General features: G+C 36.1%; 1 protein-coding gene and 2 pseudogenes across 5 annotated transcripts in view; all 3 read left to right on the forward strand.

Moving 5' to 3' along the window:
• GSK3B (glycogen synthase kinase 3 beta) overlaps positions 1 to 21,283 on the forward strand; it is a 283,540-nt gene that overhangs the window by 146,767 nt on the left and 115,490 nt on the right. For all 5 annotated transcript variants that reach the window (XM_077118222.1, XM_077118221.1, XM_077118224.1 and 2 more), the window contains one exon: positions 17,587 to 17,697. In XM_077118222.1, coding sequence (XP_076974337.1) covers positions 17,587 to 17,697 — 111 coding nt within the window. The remainder of the gene's footprint in view (positions 1 to 17,586; positions 17,698 to 21,283) is intronic.
• LOC143648350 (ATM interactor pseudogene) lies at positions 6,266 to 7,877 on the forward strand (annotated as a pseudogene).
• Positions 7,794 to 17,567, forward strand: LOC143648829 (ATM interactor pseudogene; annotated as a pseudogene).

Genomic DNA, 21,283 nt, shown 5'->3' on the forward strand with positions numbered 1-21,283 from the left:
TCTTAGCCTGCTGTACCTGGACTAAAGGTTCTGCCTTAGTTGTGGGGGCTATGAGGGAAAAGGGTAACCCAAGAATCTCAACTGTGCCTGTTTAGAATAGCGATTCTGCAATTTGGAATTGGGAGGGATGGGACATGCTGTTGACAGCCCGGGCCTCCTGAAGCGAAACTATAGTCCCAGACTGGGAGCTGGGAGAGAGGGGATTCTTTGTCTTCTTGGCCATGACTGCTTGATAGAGTGTCTAGGTTAGAATGTCTGTAACGTAAAGGTTGGGTAAGGGTAGGATAAGGAAGCAGCTCAAATGACAGAAGCTCTTGCTGTTCTCAAGGAAACTCATTAGCTTTTGTTGAATAAGTGTTGAATAAAGACAATTTTCAGAGGCTTCAAATTATTGTTTTTTAAACATTTCACCACTTAAATTTTTGTTTTGCTGGGGAGAAGTTCCACTGAGTTCTTTACTCTGTCATTCCAGAAGTCTTGCCCCCTCAGTTATTTTCTTTACTTTGTTCATGTACTCCTTAATGTAGTTGTTAGAAATTTGAATAAATTAGAGGCTTCTAACTATCTTGTCCCCACAAGGTCATATTCAAGACCTAACCCCTGGTCTTGTGGATGTGAACTCGTTTGTAAAAAGGGTCTTTGAAGATGTTATTAGTTAGGATGAGGCTATATCAGTATGAATCAGGGTGGGCATTAACCCAGTATCACTGAAGTCATTATAAACACAGGAAATTTAGACATAATAGTAGGACACAGATGGGGAAAGAGATGGCTGTGTGATGGAGGCTATGACTGAGTTATGGATTGCTAGCAAACTACCACCAGAATGCTGCAGATTTAAAAGAAAGAAAGCATGATCCTGCCAACACTTTTGTTTTGTATTTCTAACCTCCAAAACTGAGAATTGTGAATTTTATGTTGTATTTGATTCTATTCCTTTAAAAGATGTTGGATATCATTTTATGACATGGTTACATAATTTATGCATCAGTTTGATCTTTTTGAAGTTTGCTTTCTTTTTTGAAATTTAAATTCTTTTTTTTAATTGTGAAATATAACATGCGAAAAAGCAAAAAAGTTTGATTCAATGATTTTTTGATTTTTCTTCTAGCTGCTGCAAGAAATATCAGTATAATGATGCAGCAGTCATACTCATTTGTTAAATTCTGTCTTTTCTGTTATACTTCTACTTCTGTTTAACATGTACACATAAAAGCAATAAATTTCAAAGTACATTACAACAGTTAGTTGTAGAACAGATTTATAGGCTGAAAGAATTATCAGTATAATGATTCAACACTAATACTCATTTGCCTATAGATTTTTTAATCGTTTTTTTTTTGTTGTAAAAAAATATATATACAAAGAAAAGAAAGCAAAAAGCCGTAATTTTCAGATCACACTTCAACAGGCAGCTACAGAACAGTTCCCAGAGTTTGTCATGGGCTACCATGCCTTCATCTCAGATTTTTCCTTCTAGCTGCTCCAAAACACTGGCGGCTTTATCAGAGTCATAATAACAGAATCATACAGCATCTGTCATTTTGTGTCTGGCTTATTTTACTCGGCATTATGCCCTCAATGTTCATCAATATTGTCATATGTTTTGGTACATATTTTTGTGTAAATGCTACATAAGATTCCATCATATGTGTATTCCACATTTTATTTGTCCACTTGTCTGTTGATGAGTACCTGGATTGTTTCCCTCTCTTGGCAATTGTGAATAGTGTCGCTGTGAACATCAGTGTGCAAATGTCTGTTCATGTCACTGTCCACAGGTCTTCTGGGTATATACCAAGTATTGGGATTGCTGGGACATAGGGCAACTGAATATTTAGTTTTCTGAGGAATTGCCAAACTGACTTCACTGCGGCTGAACCATTTTACGTTCCCACCAGCAGTGGATAAGTGTTCCGGTTTCTTTATATCCTCTCGAACATTTGTAGTTTTCTATTTATTTAATGGCAGCCATTTTTTTTAATAGTCATTCTTATTCGTGTGAGATGATTTCTCATTGTTGACTTAATTTGCATTTCCCTATAGCCAGTGAAGGTGAACATCTCTTCATGGGCTTTTTAGCCATCTGTATTTGCTCTTCAAAAGGTGCCTATTCATTTCCTCTACCGATTTTATAATTGGGTTGTTTGTTCTTTTATTCTTGAGCTGCATAATTTCTTTATGTACACAGTATATCTAGCCGTTATCTTATATGTGGTTTCCAAATATTTTCTCCCATTGAGTTGGCTGCCTCTTCACCTTTTTAACAAAGTCCTTTGAAGCACAGAAGCTTCTCATCTTAAGAAGTTTCATTTGTCTACTTTTTCTTTCACAGCTTGTGCTTTAGGTGTAAAATTTTAAGAAGCTACCTTCTATTACTAGATCTTGAAGATGTTTCCCTACATCTTTTTCTAAAAGTTTTATGATCATGGCTCTTATATTTAGGTCTTTGATCCATTTTGAATTTATTTTTGTATAGGGTGTAAGGTAGGGGCCCTCTTTCAGTCTTTTGGCTATTGAAATTCAGCTCTCCCATGCTAGAAGGAGTTTGAGCACAGTTGGCATTAGTTCCTTTTGAAATGTTTGACAAAATTCTTCTGTGAAGCCATCTGGTTCTGAGCTTTTTTGTGGGGGAAGATTTTTGATGAATTATTGGATCTCTTTACTTGTGATTCGTTTGTGGAGATCTTCTGTTTTTTTCTCACATCAGTATAGGTGATTTGTGTGTTTCTAGGAATTTATTCATCTCATCTAAGTTGTCTAGTTTGTTGGCATACAGCTGTTCAAAATATTCAGAATATTGTCATGATTTTTAAAATTTCTTCGTGATCTGTGGTAACACCTCCCCCACCCCATTTCTGATTTCCTTTATTTTTGTCCTCTCTCCTTTCTTCCTTGCTAGTCTAACAAAGGGACAGTGAGCTTTATTAATTTTCTCAAAGAACTAACTTTAGTTTTGTTGATTCTTTCTGTTGTTTCATTGTTCTCCAGTTTGTTTATTTCTGCTTTAGTCTTTGTTATTTCCTTTCTTTTATTTGCTTTGGGGTTAGTTTGTTGTTCTCTCTCTAAAATCTCCAGGTGAGCAGTTAAATCCTCAAGTTTTGCTTGTTTTTGTTTTTTAATATAGGTATTCAGGGCAATAAATTTCCTTCTCAGCCTGCCTTTGCTGCATCCCATAAGTTTTGATATGTTGTATTCTCATTATCATTCTTCTCCAGGTACTTACCGATTTCTCTAGCAATTTCTTCCTTGACTCTCTGATTATTTAGGAATGTGTTGTTTAATCTCCATATATTTGTGAAAGCTGTGGTTCTCTGGTGATTATTACTTTCCAGCTTTATTCCGTTGTGATCAGAAAAAGTGCTTTGGATAATTTCAATCTTACTCAATTTATAGATACTCAGTTTACATCCCAATGTATGATCTATCCTGGAGAATGAATCATGTGTGCTAGAGAAGAATGTGTATCCTGGTGTTTTGGGATATAATGATCTATATATGTCTGTTAGGTCTAATTTATTTATATTATTGTTTAGCTTGCCCAGAAGATCTTTTTCCATTCTTTCACTTTCAGTCTAACTGTGACCTTGAGTCTAAGATGCATCTCTTATAAACAGGATATAGATGGATTATGTTTTGACCCATTCTGTCAGTCTGTATCTTTTAATTGATGAGTTTAGTCCCTTAACATTTAAAGTAATTACTGTAAAAGCTGTTCTTGACTCTACCATGTTGTCCTTTAGTTTTTATTTGTCAGATCTGCATAGTATTTTCTGTCTTTCTCTCTTTTCCTTTAAATTACCTTTACTTGTATTCTTCAATTTTTTGCCCCCCTCCATACTTCCCTCTCTCGTTTTTTTATCAACTGACAGGGCTGTCTTTAGTATTTTTTATAGGACTAGTGTCTTGTTGAGTAGTCCTCTCAATCTCTCTTTGTCTTTGAAGATTTTGATCTCTCCCTCAATTTTGAAGGATAACTTGGCTAGATAAAGAATTCTTGGTTGAAAGCCTTTTTCTTTCAGGATCTTAAAAATATGATACCATTGCCTTCTTGCATCCTTGGTACCTTCTATGGTGCCTATTGAGTAGTTTGAAGTCAGTCTTATGTGTTTTCCATTGTATTGTAGTAGATTGCTTTTCTCATGCTTCTTTCAGGGCTTTTTGTTTCTGTTCAACACCTGACAGTCTGATTGGTATGTGTCTTGTAGTGTGCCTGTTTGGATTTATTCTATTTGGAAATTGCTGGGCCTCTTTGATTTGCATATTTGTGTCTTTTATAAGAGTTGGCAAGTTTTCTCTGATTATATCTTCAACTAACTTTCCCAACCCTTTACTCTTCTCTTCTTCTTCTGGGACACCAATAATTCTTAATATTTGTGCACCTCTTATTGTTCATCATTTCCGTAAGGTCCAAGTGCATTTTTTTTCTATCTTTCTTGCCATTTGTTCTTTTGTTCACTCTAGTTCTATTGTTCTATCTTCTAGCTCATTTATTGTTCCCTCTACTTCTTCGAATCTGCTATCATGTGTCTCCAGTATATTTTTTATTTGGTCTACTGTATCTTTCATTTCTGCGAGAGCTGCCATTTTTCTCTTTTAACCACAAATTCTTCTTTATGCACTTCTAGTGCTTCCTGACATCCTTTATTTCTTTATAAATATCCTTGAGTAGTTGTTCCATATTCTTTGTACCCTCTAGAATTTTAATTTGGTTGTTTGACTGGGATATTTCTGCTTGTATCTTCGTGTGATTTATGATTTTCTGTTGTGTTCAGAGCATTTGATTATCTTGATATGGTTATTTTGCAAGTTGGTTTCCTTCTGTCTTCTAAAATTTTGTTTTTGCATAGTTTTTGCTGAATGTTTCCTTTTGCACTTTGTTGGTTATATCCTCTGCCAAATCAACGTCCAAATCCCATGTAGGAGATACAGTTCAAATTAAGGGTCTGTTAGAAGCTAGGTCTGGGTGCACAGGTCCTCCAGTGGCAAATGGCTGCCCAACATGTATAAGTCCCAGACTCAGCGCCCAGCATCCTGGGACCTGCAGTCCTGGGTACTTTTTCCCATCTCCTCTTTTGTTTCATGGAGCAGAGTGAACTTGCTGTACTCTCTGTTCTGCCATCTTCCTGAAAGTCTCTGCCAATACTTTTTGATTATCTCCATAATATACTCTAGGATGTATGCAGGCATTACGTTAAGCTATACTGGCTTAGAGGCTCTCATTCTTATTCTGGGCTCCCTTTGTTTAGATTGTTTAAATCATCTATCCAGACAAGAAGCTTGCTTTTTAAAATCTGTTTTGGCATCCGTATTGGCCTTTGCTCTGGGACTAATTTAGGCCTCCTACTATGGTGTGATTCTCCCTAATGTACATGTATTACTAAGTGTCTCCACTCTGGCTGGTGAAGCGAGAACAAACTATTCCCAAGTCTTTGTGACACCTGAGAATTGTTTGGCCTACCACTTTCTGTTGGTTCTTTCCCAGGCCTTGGGTAGTTAGCTTTTGTGCACCTGCTGATCTGTTATAAACTTAACATTGCCAGGAATCTTTGCAGGTCACTGGAGCTTTCTCTTGATGCTACTCCCTTCTATTAAGACGCTGCCCTGCAAATGCTAGCCACCTTAGCCTCTCTATAACTCCCATATCTGTGCCTTCACCTCAGTGAAGCTACAGTTTCTGCTTCTTGTCTGGCAGACTGGAAATTGTTCCCTCACAGTCATTTGGCATTTGTAAGGGCTTAGTTTGTTTGTTTTTCTTCTGTAAGACATCATAGTTTTATGTTGCTTTTGTGCAGTATCTGAAACCATCTTTTCAAATATTTTTATCTGGTATTCCAGTTGTTTTGGCAAGAGAGTTTTCCTAGTTGTGATTGCTCTTACATATATATTTTGTTCTTTTTTTAGATCTGTGTTATCCATTTTAGTAGCCACTAGCCATCTGTGGCTATTTAGCTTTTGGTATATGCAACTAGTTTGAATTGAGATGTGTTCTAAGTGTAAAATAGATACTGAATTTCGAAGACTTAATACCAAAAAAATGTAAAATGTCTTTTTGATTTTTATATTGATCACATGTTGAAGTAGTAATGTTTTTGTTATATTGGCTTAAAAATACTGTTAAAATGAACTTCCTGTTTTGCTGTACTTTTTAGTATGGCTATTAGCAAATGTAAAATTACATACTGACTTGCATTTATAACTTGTATTTCTATTTCAAAAGACTATTCTAGACTTTTTATTGTGTTCATTATTCTGACTTTATTTCTGTACATGAAACATACTTTTAGCTAATATACTAAAAATTATTGTTTCTTACCAGTCTTCCTTTATCAGCTCATTTCCCGTTAACTTTTAAATATTTGTTTTTGGCTAGTCTTGAATGTTATTTTTCCAGGCATACTTTAGTAATTGTAATAATTTCTCCCAAATCTAGGGCATGTTGGTTGGACCCAAATTCATACATAATTTTGTAAAGTCATGGGTTCTAGGGTATCTAACACATTTCTAATAATGGCAGGTTGAGCCCTTGTGTCATTTTAGTTGGTTGTTTTTTGATTATACAGTAACCAAGGTAATCATATAGGTTTTAAAACTAAATGGTCCTAGTCACTGTTGTATGCTGTGTGCCTGCATGACAGCTTTTAAATGTACAGGGAAATTTATACCATACCTACAGAGTTGACATAACACCTTTGTCCCCCAACTTCCTTTATTAGTATCATTCCCATTTCTACCTGTCTAGCACACCCATCAGAGAAAAGGCAGTTGTTTTGAAATTTTTTTGCCTGCCCAAATTCCTTATCCCCATTCTGGGTAGAATCCTGGGTATGTTGATGCTGTGTAGAATGTCTTACTGTTGGGTTCTCTCATATGCAAAAATGGTTTGCATTCTGTCAGGTTTTCAGAGTCATGTCATGATTCTGTTTTAAACTGTGGTCTCAAGCCATTTTGTTCCCTGACTTCAAAAGTCAACTGGAGGTGGGAACCATGGCAGCCTCTGAGGTAGCAGCGGGGGAACCAACAGCTCTGTGCTTGGGTGCCCCGGCTGTCATGGCTGCTGCAAGGGTAGCTGCTGCTGCCTTAGGCCTGTGGGGGCCCGCAGGATGCCTGAGGGGCAGCCAGCGATGGCCTGCAGTGGCAAGGCAGCAGTTGATGAGCAAGCTGTCCCAGTCCATGCACACCAGCCTCCACATCATGCACCTTACATGGCTGTGGCAACATTCTCCCCAACAGTCCTGTGCTCAGCATGTACCTGGTCAAGAGACAGTGCCTGCAGAATGGCATTATAAATCCAACTATAAGGAAAGATTTGAAAACTGTACCAAAATTCTGCTGTTGTCCAATTGAAGGATGCCCTAGAGGCCCTGACAGACCATTTTCTCAGTTCTCTCTTGTATAACAGCACTTCATGAAATGCATATTGAAAAGAAGCATACATTTAGTAAGTGCAACAATTCTTATGGTACTGAATGGGATTTGAAAAGACATGCAGAGGATTGTGGCAAGATCTTCCAGTGCTCACGTGGCTGTCCTTACACCAGCAGAACTGCCTTGCAGTCGCCGAACTGGTCATGAGATCTCTGCTGAGCACAGGGATCTACCTAGTAAGAAAAGGAAAATGGAGATCTACATGAACAACCAGAAGTTGTCAAAAAAAGACCATTAGAATCATTGCTCAATAAACCATCTCCAAGATATCCTCATAAGTTCCTTTTACCAAAGCCCAAAGTGGTTTTAGTTAAGCTGCCTGTTAGTTAGGCATAGTTAGTTAATTAGGCGTAGAGTTTTCTCTTATGCCTGTCTTTGTTCCTCCTACAGCCAACTCCTCAGCCTAGCCTGCGGTAGTAGGTATAGAGATCTTTAGGACTCTGCAATGGGCACGATTCACTTACTTCCCTTGTCCATAGTATCCCTGATCCTTGGCCTCAGTTTGGAGGCTTGCCGTCTTAGGGAGAGCCTGCCTTTCTAAAATTGTGAATCCCATTGCTGTTGAGCCAGTTAGTACAGGTGTTCAAGTGAACTCGGGTAAAAGTCCACCTACTACTTAACAACAACTAGGGAACACATGTCAGAAGAACAGCATTTCTTCCATCAGTGTGCAGGTAGATCTGTCTTACGCCTCACTAAGCGTCATGCCTTCTGCGCAGTGGGCTTCCCCGGACTCCTCTGTATCCTCTTGTTCTCAAAAGATTTGAGGTTTGGTTCTCAGATTTCACTTCCCATTAGTGTTCATACTCAGACATTGTTACCCAGTTCTAAACTGGGTTAAAACTGATGCTTTTTTAGATGTTTGTTTCCAGTCAGGTGGTCTCTCCAGAGAAACTCAAACTAGTGGAGTGCAAAGTTCCACAGATGACCTGGTATATATGGATCAAGCAGTAATGTGTAGAGACATTTTTGAGAATATCCATTCTTCGTACACTACAGACAATATTAAAAGCAACAGTTTGGTAGCAGAGACTATAGCTCATGGTTTGTTACCTCAGAATGATCCTAAGACTTTAAATCAAGATATTATGAAATCTGCACCAGTTATAAGTTTCAGTGAGCAGAACAGTATACTTTCTTCACAAAACATGATAGATAATGAGACCCAAACCATAGATTTATTAAGCAATTTAGAAAACATCTTGTTACGTAACCTGCCAGGTCAGATATTGAATAATTGTAGTCTTTTGTCTGGCATGACCACTGGACCTGACACCCAGTTCCCATCTGGCCCAGCCTAGAATCCCAGGATAGATTTTGATGTTGAAGAGTTCTTTTCAGCCTCAGATATCCAAACTCAAACAGAACAGAGGGAACTTAGCAGTATGAACACTGAACCAGTCTTGAAATCCCTGGACATAGAGATTCAAACCAACGTTTTACTTGCAGATACCTCTGCTCAGTTCTGCAGTTGTAGGGAAAATGCTGACTTCTTGGGCCTTGCAATGTTTGATACACATTTGCAGATAGACTTAAACTGCTTTTTAGACAGTAGCCCTTACCTCCCTCTGGGCAGTAGTATTCTGAAACACTCCAGCTTTTCTGTGAGCAGTGATTCATCTGACACAGAAACCCAAACAGAAGTGATTTCCACTAAAAATCTACTTGCTCTAGGAAGCGAAGTTCATTTGAACAGTATAGAAACATAGACCATGAATTCTGGTTTTGAAACCCTGGGGAATTTGTTTTTCACCAGCAATGAAACTCAGACAACCATAGATGATTTCCTTCTGGCTGATTCGGCCTGAAACATGATGGAGTCTCAGTTCAGTTCTGTGAAAACCCGGACATATGCAGAACAACATACAGTCTCCACCTTCTAAAAGTGAAGTCCACATGCAGGGTGGCATTTAGTTTTCTTCTGGATTTAGAAAATGGGGATCAAGGACAGCAATATTAACTGTTGAATGTGATCGTCTAGATTCTTTGTGGTTCTTTGCCTTTTGTACTTGTAAAAATGAAATTTGCGTGTAAATGTGAGTGTACTATAGAGTGTATGATGCTGATCTTAAAAAAATAAAAGTCAGCTGGGGATTAGAGCATCAGCGTTGTAGGTTTTCCAAAGGTAGGGTGGAATTATCCCCAGCTGTTGTTAAGTGTGATCAGACTGTCTTATTTTTTAAGTTTCTTATTCAGTTTATATTTTTAGAGTGAAGTTTATAGAGGTTAGAAGAGTAGTTTATTAATACAAGTGGTATCTGGGAAAACTGAGTGATTGAGGGAAATATTTCCTAAAATTATACATGCAATTTTTGGGAGGTTTCTGATTAAGATATACTTTTATGCTAGCAACTTACTTTAGAGGACTTGTAGTAGTGACTCCTCAGCATTTTTTTTGGAAGTCTAGTAACTATTCTTTGAAATTAATGCTTTCTCATTATGTTAGTGCTTTTTTGAACTGAGGGTTTTACACTCAGTATCTCCATCTAAAATGAAACTGTATCTCTGTATATAACTTCTACAACTTAGAGCTGATATGTGAGTATTCAGACATTCTGTCTGCTAACCCAAAAGAAAAAGATTACATTAGGAAAATAGCAGACCTGAGACATTTCAGAAAATTACAGTTCCCTCTCTCTTCCCAAATGCAATACCAACCCCAGCCTCGTGAATTATCTTTTTCATGAACTTCCCAAACTGTGCTTTAAGAAAGTGAAAATATTAACTATTTTCTCAACTGATGATATTTCCTATGGGTGAATACTGTCTCCTCAGGAATCATTTCTGTGGCTATTTACTTTAAGGCAGAACACCTGCAAATTTAATAAGAACACTTAAAGAGCATAATTTTATTAGACCTATTTATTTCAGATTAGAATTTGTAATGGTAGTATTGGTGGTTTGTTTGGTTTTCAGTCCTAAGACCCAGTTAGATTTATAATGTTAGAGGATTTGATTTGAATACAAGCACAGAGGGATGAATTGAAAGGTGATTCACAGAGCCTTTTAGTGTAAGGGAATGAGAACCCTCTAGTGTCTTATAAAAAATGACAATCAACATAACAGATTTTAAATGTACAGGGAAATTTAAACCACACCTACAAAGTTGACATAACATCTCTGTAGTACTAAAGAAAGTTGCAAGTTTTTGTTGACTAATGAAATGAATATGCAAAATTTAGTTGGGCAGAAAGATAGGCTTATTAATTTGCATAGTTTCTTTGTAAAAGAAAAAAATTTTTAAAGGCTTCTCAAAATATAATTTGAGCCCACATATTTCTCATAAATTAGAGCAGTCAACATATAGTAGACATCATTTTTTTTAACTTTAATGTGTTCTGTTAATGTTATGAAGAAAATATGCTACCTGTAAAGTGGATATCATCAGTACTCAAATGTGACCTGAACTGTACCAAACAGAGTGGAATTATCTTTATTGTTCTGAATACGATACTTCTACTGTAACCTAATGTTATAGTAAGTTTTTCGTTAGCTCCATCTCAATGTTGATTCCTTTTGGATTTTGAGCTGTTACACCTGTCATTTCTTTTTCACATGAATTACTGTCTTACTTATCATTCTGTACAATAAATTGATACCTTGATTTTAATCAAAGGGCTTTCCATTTATTTCTATTAAATTTCTTAGCCTGGGTTTGTCTTATCATTCTAACCTTTTAGAATCCTTTAAATTCTTATTCAGTCTGCCATTTTAAGTCATTCTTCCTAGGTTTATGTCAATCTTAAGGTGCTTGCTGTTGAATTCAGGTATTGTAAATTGACCGTTAGATCTTATTATATATTTTTTAATTGGAATGTTTTTAGTTAAACCCTGGACTGTTTGATTTACTAACCTCTGCCTCTCACTGTGTTATATATTTTGGTCCCACTCATTTACATTAGTTGATTAGCCCTTGAAGGCATTTGCTTTTGCAAAATATTAATTGGGACCAGGGAAGTTCAAAGCTTATAGCTCTGCAACTAGAAGCTTCCCTTGAGCTTGACATTCATTCATCTTTTAATCTTTTTATTCTTCTTTTAGTGTGATTGTTTAAGAAATGAGTTAAATTGTAATACAGTGCTGTACGTATCTCATTCACAAATGTCGCGATTAACTTTGTCAAATGGCTTATTAAAATCAAGAAACTTTGTCATTGAGTAATAATTTTTTTTTTATAAAGGACATCTTCAATGTGTGTTAATGACCTTCCAGATACTAGAGATTCACCATTCCTTGAACATTGTTCACATGGCAATCCTTTCCATACCTTTTCAGCATTCTATTTATTTTATTTATTGGGCCTCACCTTTGCTTGAAATTGATTCTCCTCTGAATCTTGTCTCTGAAATTGTCTTCTTTTAGACTTTGCATTTTCTTGCTAACCTCAGTTTTGTATAAGATCTCATCTTTTATTTTACAAGAAATAGAACTATGAGACATATACTTTGTAACTTACATTTTTTCCCTTTACCATAAAACCTAATCACTTATTTTAGACTTACAGAAAAAAATGTGGTATTCTTCCTTTATAAGAATGGTAGATAATATTTACAATTTGAATCATTATAATATGCTTAAAAGAGCTTTTATTTGAATTATTTCTTATAGTCTTCATGACAGTCCATTAAAGTAAGCAGCATCATTAGCCCTTTTCACAGATGAGGAAACAGAAAGATTAAGTAACTTGCTCATGGGCACATAACTTGTAATAGTAGAGTTGGGACTTCTATGTAGTTTTGCATTACTCACACTAAACTTGACTTTAAATTACTATATTGTATAGATTCTTTGTATTCTTATATCTGTCTTCTCCTGGGGTTCTAAAACCTTCCTTCATCACTTATCTTTCTTACAGCTTTACTCTATCATTATCCATTTACTCTACAAACTGATTTGGTGCTATTTTGGCCATTAAAATATACAAATAAAAACACTTTTCTTTGACCTTGCCTTCCCTTACTAACTCCCTGCTCTCTTTTTACTTTTCCCGTCAGAGATTGGCAAGAACAGACAACATTAACTGCCTCCTGTTCCTCACTCCCTTTCTAGTTACTCTCGAACCCATTGAAGCACGGTTGCTACTGGAACTATGGTCTGAAGTTACTTTTACCAAGGTCATCACTGAATCATGATATACCAGATCCAACAACTACTTTTCAGTCCTCATCCCTTCTGTCATTGAAACACTTTGCTGTTCCACATCTCATCTGAATCAGAATTTCAGCTTTGGATCTTTTGATGCTATTCTTTGCTTTCGCATACGTCTCAGCACTCTTTCTTAGTCTTGACTAAGTCCCCTAATTTCATCTCTTTCTTAAATTTAGTATTTTCCAGGATTTCACACTTATCCTTTCCTCAGTCTCTCATACTGTATTCTCTTCTTAGGTGAGTGAGTTTGTTGTCTTGGCTTCAGCTACTGCTCAATCTCTTATTTCCTGAGTTTTGGCGGAGCTTGTGTTTCTAACTGCCTATGAGAACATAGCTATCTAAATTGTTCTGAGATTTATTAAGTAAAAGTTCAGCTGTTTTTTTCCCTTAAACCCTTAATGCTTCATGCTTTCCCTGTTTTATCGCCTGCCTAGTTACCTGAGTTTAGAGACTGTTAAATTAATCCCACCTTTACCATTTCTTAGGTTCTCTATTTCTTTCTCATATTCAAGTGATCAATACATCTAAAATAACCACCACCACCACCACACCCTTTTAAAAACAATTCCTATGCCTTTTGCCCTGGTTGAGGCCCTGGATTCTCATAGGAGGATCCCAGCTGTTCATCCTGTGTCCATTTCATCCTCCCACCCCACAACCCCCCACCATCCTTGCCCATTTTCCACAGTGCTGTTTGAGTTAAAACAGATCTGTCCGTCTATGATCCTAATTATTAATTCAATATCCATTGCCTCTGAGCTTTTTATTCAGGAAATATTTATCGAGTACCTACGGTGAACAAGGTACTATTCTAGGTGGAAATATAGCAGTGAACAAAACAGGCAAAAAAAAAATCTTTGCCCTCTTAGAGTTTGATCTAGCAGGGGGAAGCAGATCATAAAAAGTAAACTGTGTAGTATTTAGAAGGTACTTATGTATTAAGTAATACTTATGTGTTATGGAGAAAATTTAAATGGGAAAGGCAGATAGGGAGTGTGAGGTTGGAGGAATGAATTATGATTTAAAATGGGATGATTAGGGAAAGCTGTATAAGAAAGTAACATGAGGAAAAATTTGAAGGAGTTGAGGGAAATGGGCTCTGTATATCTTTGAGAAGAGCGTTCTAGCCTCAAGTACTAATCAGTAGAGAGACCCTGAAGTTGTAGACTGTCTAATGTTTTCAGGTAACAACTGGAGGAATGATGAGAATAGAGAACATAGAAATAATGAGGGTGGGCATGTACAACCTTGTTGACCATTTATAAGGACTTTATTTTTAGTGAGGTAGCATGGAAGAGATACAACTTAATTCGTATTTCTTGATTTTAGAGTATTAAGCATTAAGGGTAGAAACAGGAAACCACTTAGTGAGAATATTTACAATAATACAAGTGAAAGGTGATAGTGATTCAGACAAGGTAGTAGCAGTGAAGATGGGGAGAAGAGATTGGATCCTGGATAAAATTGAAAGATGGAACCATTAGTATTTTCTAACATACAGATATGGGGAATGTACACAGATGTGTATGAATGAGAGAGAGGTTAAGAATGATTCTAAGGTTTTTAGCCTGAGCAACTGTAAGGGTGGGGCTATTAGCTAACATAAGAGGGAGATTTAACAAAGGACAAATTCTGGGATAGAAGACCAGGAGTTCTGGAGATGTTAAATTTGAGATGTTTGTTATTCATCCAGATGAGAATGTCAAATACACAGTTGGGTATACTAAAGTTAACGGTTTAGGTGAGATTATATATATAACTTTGGGACTCATCATTATATGAGTAGTATTCGGCCATTAAACTGGAGGAGATCATCTATGAGAGTGAGTTTAAAGAACAGAAGAGGTGTCAGGACAGCTCCAGTTAATAGACCAGGAATAATAAAAGGAGCCAGCAAAGGAGAACAAGAGAGAGCTGCCTTTTAAGGTATGATAAAAAACAGGAGATCCCAAGTGAAAAAAAGTGTTTCAAAGAAGAGCGCATAATCAACTATGTCAAATGGTAGTGCTAAGTCAAGTAGACTTTGAGTAGGAAAAAGCAGAACAGGATCTTTTTGTTGTTGTTATTCCTGAAGAAAAAACATGAGGCAAGGTTGAATTTAAAAAGGTGCTTGGATAGTTCATCTCTAATAACAGAAGTGAAGGAAGTGTTGGTAGGTGGGTTGATGTAGTGGTGTAAGCAGAAATAAGTTCATCAGCTGAGGATGTGGTAAGAGGTTGGAGAAGAGAGAAGAAATTCAGTAGTCTAGAAAAGTAGAAAAGTTAATGAACTAGAGCAAAGTATGATTACCTGACACATTTAATTTCTTGATAATGAATTTAATGCTAGAGCAGTCAGTGTAGTTGTAGGTTTCTTTGTAACCATGTTCTGATCATCGGATACATGCATGAAATGGGCAGAAAGCTGTTTTAACCAGGATTGTGGTTTCATCAGTGGTCATAATGATATAAGAAAAGTGGCATTCAGGGTCTATGCTAGAGTAGGGCCTGGCACACTTTTTCTTAAAGGCCCTGATAGTGAATATTGTTACTTTGCAAGCTGTAAGATCTCTGTTACAAATATTTATTTCTGTCTTTGTAGCCCAAAAACAGCCGTAGACAATACTCAAACTAATAGGCAAAGCTATTTTTCAATAAAACTTTTTTTATACAAACAAATGGTAGCCTATGTTGTTTGCCAAGCCCTGTGTTACAGAGTGAGGATAATGATAGGTCATGGAACTTAAGCTGGATATGGAGGGAAGAGGGGACACAAAGGAGTGAGAGAGTGAAAGATAGTAGGATCATTGGTGAGCTGTCTCACTAAACTGTTTATTTCTTGAGTTCTGTTACAGTTTTCAACTGTACATCATCAATATAGTTTTCTCTTAATCTGTCATGCTCCTTTTATACTCAATTCAAATATCATGTCTTTTCTGCCTGCCCTCTTATTCCTTGGCAGTGGCAATTGACATAAATGCTCAATAAATGCTAAAAATTGAAATTCTCCACTTTAGTTTTATAAGTAAGATTATTTCATATTGGGAAGATTATGAAAGTTTGCTTCCCGCGTATTTTCTCACTCAGTAGCCAATCCTAGACCTTAAACAGCATGATATTGTTCACTTGAACAGTATAAGGATAGTACCCTATTCTTTCCTATATAATAATTAGTTAAATTCCTGTCTGCTCTTAGATTTTTTTTAAATTGCAATTTTATTAATATTCACATACCATATTATCATCCAGAGTATACAGTCACTGGTTCACAGTATCATCATGCAGTTGTACATTCTTCACCATAATCAATTTTAGAACATTTTCACTACTGCTAAAAATAAAAATAAAAAAAGAATACCCAAAACATCCCATACTCCTTATCCACCGCCCATTTGTTTATTTGTTTGTTTTTATTTTCTTTTTCATCTGCCCATACACTGGATAAAGGGAATAAATTCAACAGCATAGGTTATTAGGGCATAGGATATAGGCAATCAACAATTAAGGAGTGTTTACTACAATTAAAGAATGTACAGTAAGACTTATTGTAAAGATTCCTAGATTGTAAGTGCTTATAATAGTCACATCTGTTCCTGAGTTTTAACAGTTATTCCTGAATTCTGAGATGCTGAGCTCTTTGTATATAATGTGGTTGTTCCCTGTAACTTTGGCTATCTGCATGACACCTGAAACTCAGAGTTCTGCAGATATGAAAGTCAGCATTAACCCATATAGCAGCTGTTAAAGAAGCTGATGAAAGCTGTTAGAGAGAAGAATGAAGAGAAATGAATACAGGGTAAACATTTGGGGAATTCTTCATATTCTCACAAGCAGTGGGGACAACCAATTCAGTAGGCTAAGCCCTTGATTTTGGAGTTTGCTCCTATGAAACTTATTCCTGCAGAGGAGAAGCTAAACCTACTTATAATTATGCCTAAGAGTCACCCCCAGAGAACCTCTTTTGTTGCTCAGATGCGGCCTCTCTCTCTAAGCCAGTTTGGCAGGTAAACTCTCTACCCACCCTTCTGTGTGGGATGTAACTCCCTGGTATAAATCTCCTTGGCAATTTGGGACATAACTCCCAGGGATGAGTCTGGCCTTGGCATTGTGGGATTGACAATGCATTCTTGACCAAAAGGGGGAAGATAAGTGAAACAGACTTTCAGTGGCTAAGAGATTTCAAATAGACCCGAGAAGTCATTCTACACATTATTCTTATGCATTATAAATATCCCTTTTTAGTTTCTAGTGTATTAGAATAGCTGGAAGGAAATACCTGAAACTTGAACTGTTATCCAGTAGCCTTGATTCTTGAAGATGATTGTATAACTATATAGCTTTTATGGGTGACTGTGAAAACCTTGTGACTGGGCTGGGTCATTATGCTGCTGAGAATGAAGTTCAGACATACAAACTGCTTAGATTTGTAGGTATGGTATGTCATTGCCTCATAAATTATTTTTATATTAGTTAATTATAGAAGACAAGTGGTTTCTTTACTTTTGACTATCATGTGAACATAGAATCTTTTTGTAGAGAGGAAAGGAATTTGGAAGCATATCTAGTCCATCTTTTCGTGTTATAGTTGAGGGAACTAGGCTTCACTCTGAAGCCTAGAGAGATTGAGTTGCACATAACCACTTACAGTAGAGCTAGGGTTAAGAATCCAAGTTTCTTAACTCCCAAGTTTGTACTCCCTAAACTATGCCACTTTTCTGATAAAGGATATGAGGGCGTTGATTCTCAGACTAGAAAATGTGGACTTTTATGACAGATGATATATTCTAAGTCATGGTAACCATAACAATAGTTTAAATAAGATTGGGAATCTTTTTTCCATGGTGTTATTAGTAAGAAGATGTTTAGTAGACTTATTTTTACTGTGATGGTTATACTCTGAACAAAGTTTGTATGATTAAAATTGAACACACCGATCTTTCCTTTTTAAATCTGAATAAGTAAATATGTACAGAATTTGAACATTTAAAAACTGGTTTGTAATCTGTTTGTTTTTCTTTATTAACTCTTTCAGAAAGATGAAGTCTATCTTAATCTGGTGCTGGACTATGTTCCGGAAACAGTATACAGAGTTGCCAGACACTATAGTCGAGCCAAACAGACACTCCCTGTGATCTATGTAAAGGTATGTTTAAAAAAAGAGGCAGTATCCCATTTTGGGAGTTATTTATTATGAATCAAGGAGAGTGCTAGGTGCTTTTTAGCTGTATTATCACGTTTAATACTCAGGGTGAGAAACTGCAAAGTAGATATCATTAGAGCTTCATTAAATTCTTGTATCGTTTTAAATTTTCACAGTCATAGTAAAGTTACCTGTTTCTAATCATCTATTATAACTTTAATCAAATTATGCTGAAAAAATTTACAGCCACTCTACTGTGTTTTTTTAATAAATACAATGCTAAAAATATTATGTACCAAAAATGGAATAGTATCTTTATAGAGTCTATGCATTTTTAAAATTATTAACATTTAGGCTTCATTACAGGTGTAATAAATAATTCTATAAATGGCATTTAAACATTGAATTTGATCATATGATTTTATGTGGTATGCTCCTGTTTCAGTCTCTGGTACAATGAAAAGGATATTAGAAATAAAATTTAAATTAAATTTAAAAAGCGCTTTCCTAGCAGAATAAAAAAAATCCACTGCAGTTTACCAGAAAAATAACAGGTATGTTCAATATCTGAGCCATTAAGAATTAGCTGGGAGTTAGGTATGAAGGTTCAGATATCTAAGCACATATTTATGATACCTGTTAACTTAAAATTTTGTTTTTTCCCCTTTATAGAAATGACTGGAAAATAAAATGGCATTGACTCTAAATGTCTGAGTCTTGAAGTTTTGCTTAGTAGTTACAGTTTTTAAATTTCACAAAAATAAAACGAGTACCAGGAACATTGATAGTAGCAGTTTTGGTAGCTAGATCATTTTGGCAAGGACTCTAAGATTCCTGATGAATTCAGTTTTCCTTTTTTAAAAAATAAATAAATATTTTTAAATTGTGAAATATAACATATATACAAAACAGTAAATTTCCAAGTACATTTTAACAAGTAGTTATAGAACACATTTTTTTTTTTTTTGCATGGACAGGTACCGAGAACCAAACCAGGGTCTCCAGGCAGAGAATTCTGCCTGCTGAGCCACCATGGCCCACCCTATAGAACAGATTTTAAAGTTTGGTATGGGTCTCATTTCCTCAGTTTTTCATTTTTTCTTCTAGCTGCTCCTCACATTGAGACCAACAAAAATATCAATGTAATGATTTAGGAGTCATACTTGTTTTTTAAATCCTATGTTCTCTGTAATATTCCTCCTTCTTTTTAAATAGTTTTTTTGCATAATGCAGTAAATTTCAAAATACATTGCAGTAATTAGTTGTAGAACAGATTTCAGAGTTTGGTATGGGTTACAGTACTACAAGTTTAGTTTTTTATTTCTAGCTGCTTTAAGGTACCGGAGACTAAAAGGTATAGCAAAAATAATGAGCCAACACTCATACTCATATGTTAACCTGACCTTCTTTGTATAACTCCACCATCACCTTTGATCTTTGGGCTATGCCCATTCTAACTTTTCATGTTGGAAGGGGTTGTTGATAATATGGGATGGGGGATGAAACTAGGCAGTGCTCTGGAGAGACTTGCCCCTCTACATTTCTGAACTTACCTGGTCCAAGGACCCATCTGGAGGTTATAGATGTCTGGAAGGTTGCCCTAGTACATGGAATCTTTGTAGCATCTTCTGTAATGCCTTAGGTATTCCTTAGGATTGGCAGAAATGGTTTTGGTTAGGATTGGCAAATTATGATAGGTAGCAGTATATAACTGAAGATTGTGTATGATTAATTCGGTTTTAGGAATTAAAGTCTGATTTAGTTATAGTTCTATTTGGATTTAACAAAACTTGTTTGGTGCTGTAGTTGAATTGATAATAGTAGGAACTGTAAAAGACAAATTTTTCCTACTAAATTTATTGTAGTATTTTAATCTAATTTTAAAATAGCAGATCCTATTCTAAATAACTAGCACAACAGTGTATACCTTTGAACTCCCCAAGTCTAGAGTAACCATTGACCTTCTTAATTTATAATAGCAATGGTGAGATATACCCTGTGGCTCATATTGCCAGTATTGAGCAGCCACACATTTATGAAGACAGAAGGATCCTAAATTTGAATCCTGATGACCTAGTTTTGAGGCCCAACTTTGCTGTTTAGTCTTGAGTCTTGGGCAAGTCACCAGTCCATTTTGTACTTAAGCTACATGTTGGAAAAATTGTACCTATATCTTTCCTGCCCACAGTATAACTTTGTTCAATTGTAAAATGAGGCTAACCTGTGAGAAAATACTTTTTGTGAACTCTAAAGTAAAATTCTTAGCACTAGATTAAAACGGGACATGCTGTGAACATTAAAATAAGAAATGCACAGTGGTTAGACCAATTTTTTGTTACAGCACTTTTAATTCAGTGAATGAATGCTAAATGATTACAGAACAATCTGAAGCCTAGGAAGATACTTTATTCCTCCACTAATAAAGAGAAAAACTATACATAAGCATAAAACATGATAAAATGTAGGTGTTATAAAAGTGATTAACAAGCTAGACATATCACATTCTTTTTTTTTCCCCCTTAAATTTTTTAGAAGTTTTATTGTGGTAACACATATATATATTTGTTCTAGTTTGCTAGCTGCCGGAATGCAATATACCAGAAATGGAGCAGCTTTTAACAAGGGGAATTTAATGAGTTGCTAGTTTACAGTTCTAAGGCCGAGAAAATATCCCAATTAAAAACAAGTCTATAGAAATGACCAATCAAAGGCATCCAGGGAAAGATACCTTGGTTCAAGAAGGCCGATGAAGTTCAGGTCTTCTCTCTCGGCTGGAAGGGCACATGAAGAATACGGCATCATCTGCTAGTGTCTTCTCCTGGCTTCCTGTTTGATGAAGCTCCCCAGGAGGCATTTTCCTTCTTCATCTCCAAAGGTTACTGGCTCGTGGACTCTCTGCATCTCATGGCTACATCGTTCTGCTCTCTCTGAATCTCTTTCTCCAAAATGTTTCTTCTTTTATAGGACTCCAGTAAACCAATCAAGACCCACTCAAATGGGTGGAGACGTCATCCCCTAATCCAGTTTAACAACCATTCTTGACTAAATCACGTCAACCAGGGAGATGATCTCATTGCAGTTTCAAATGTACAGTATTGAATAGAGATTATTCTACCTTTATGAAATGCGATTTATATTAAAACATGGCTTTTCTTAGGGGGCATGTATCCTTTCAAACCAGCACAATATTCAACACAAAATTTCCCGTTTTCTCTACTTTATGTGTATAATGCAGGGATATTAATTACATTCATAATGTTGTACTGTCATCACCACTCCATTCCCAAAACTTTTTCATCACCCCAAACAGAAATTTTCTACTTGTTAAACAGTGACTCTCTAGCACAGAAGCCCTCCCCAGAAGCTAGTAACTTCTAATCTCTTTTTCCCTCCCTATAAATTTGCTTATTATATGTATTTCTTTTCAGTGAAATCAAGCAATATTTATTCTTCTGTTCCTGGCATATTTCACTCAACTTGATATCTTCGCAGTTCATTCATATTTTTAGCATGTATTAATATTTCTTTCCTTTTTATGACTGAATAATACTCCATTGTACATATACCATATTTTGTTTATTTACACAGC

Source organism: Tamandua tetradactyla, chromosome 10 (assembly GCF_023851605.1).
Source record: "Tamandua tetradactyla isolate mTamTet1 chromosome 10, mTamTet1.pri, whole genome shotgun sequence".
Taxonomy (NCBI): domain Eukaryota; kingdom Metazoa; phylum Chordata; class Mammalia; order Pilosa; family Myrmecophagidae; genus Tamandua; species Tamandua tetradactyla.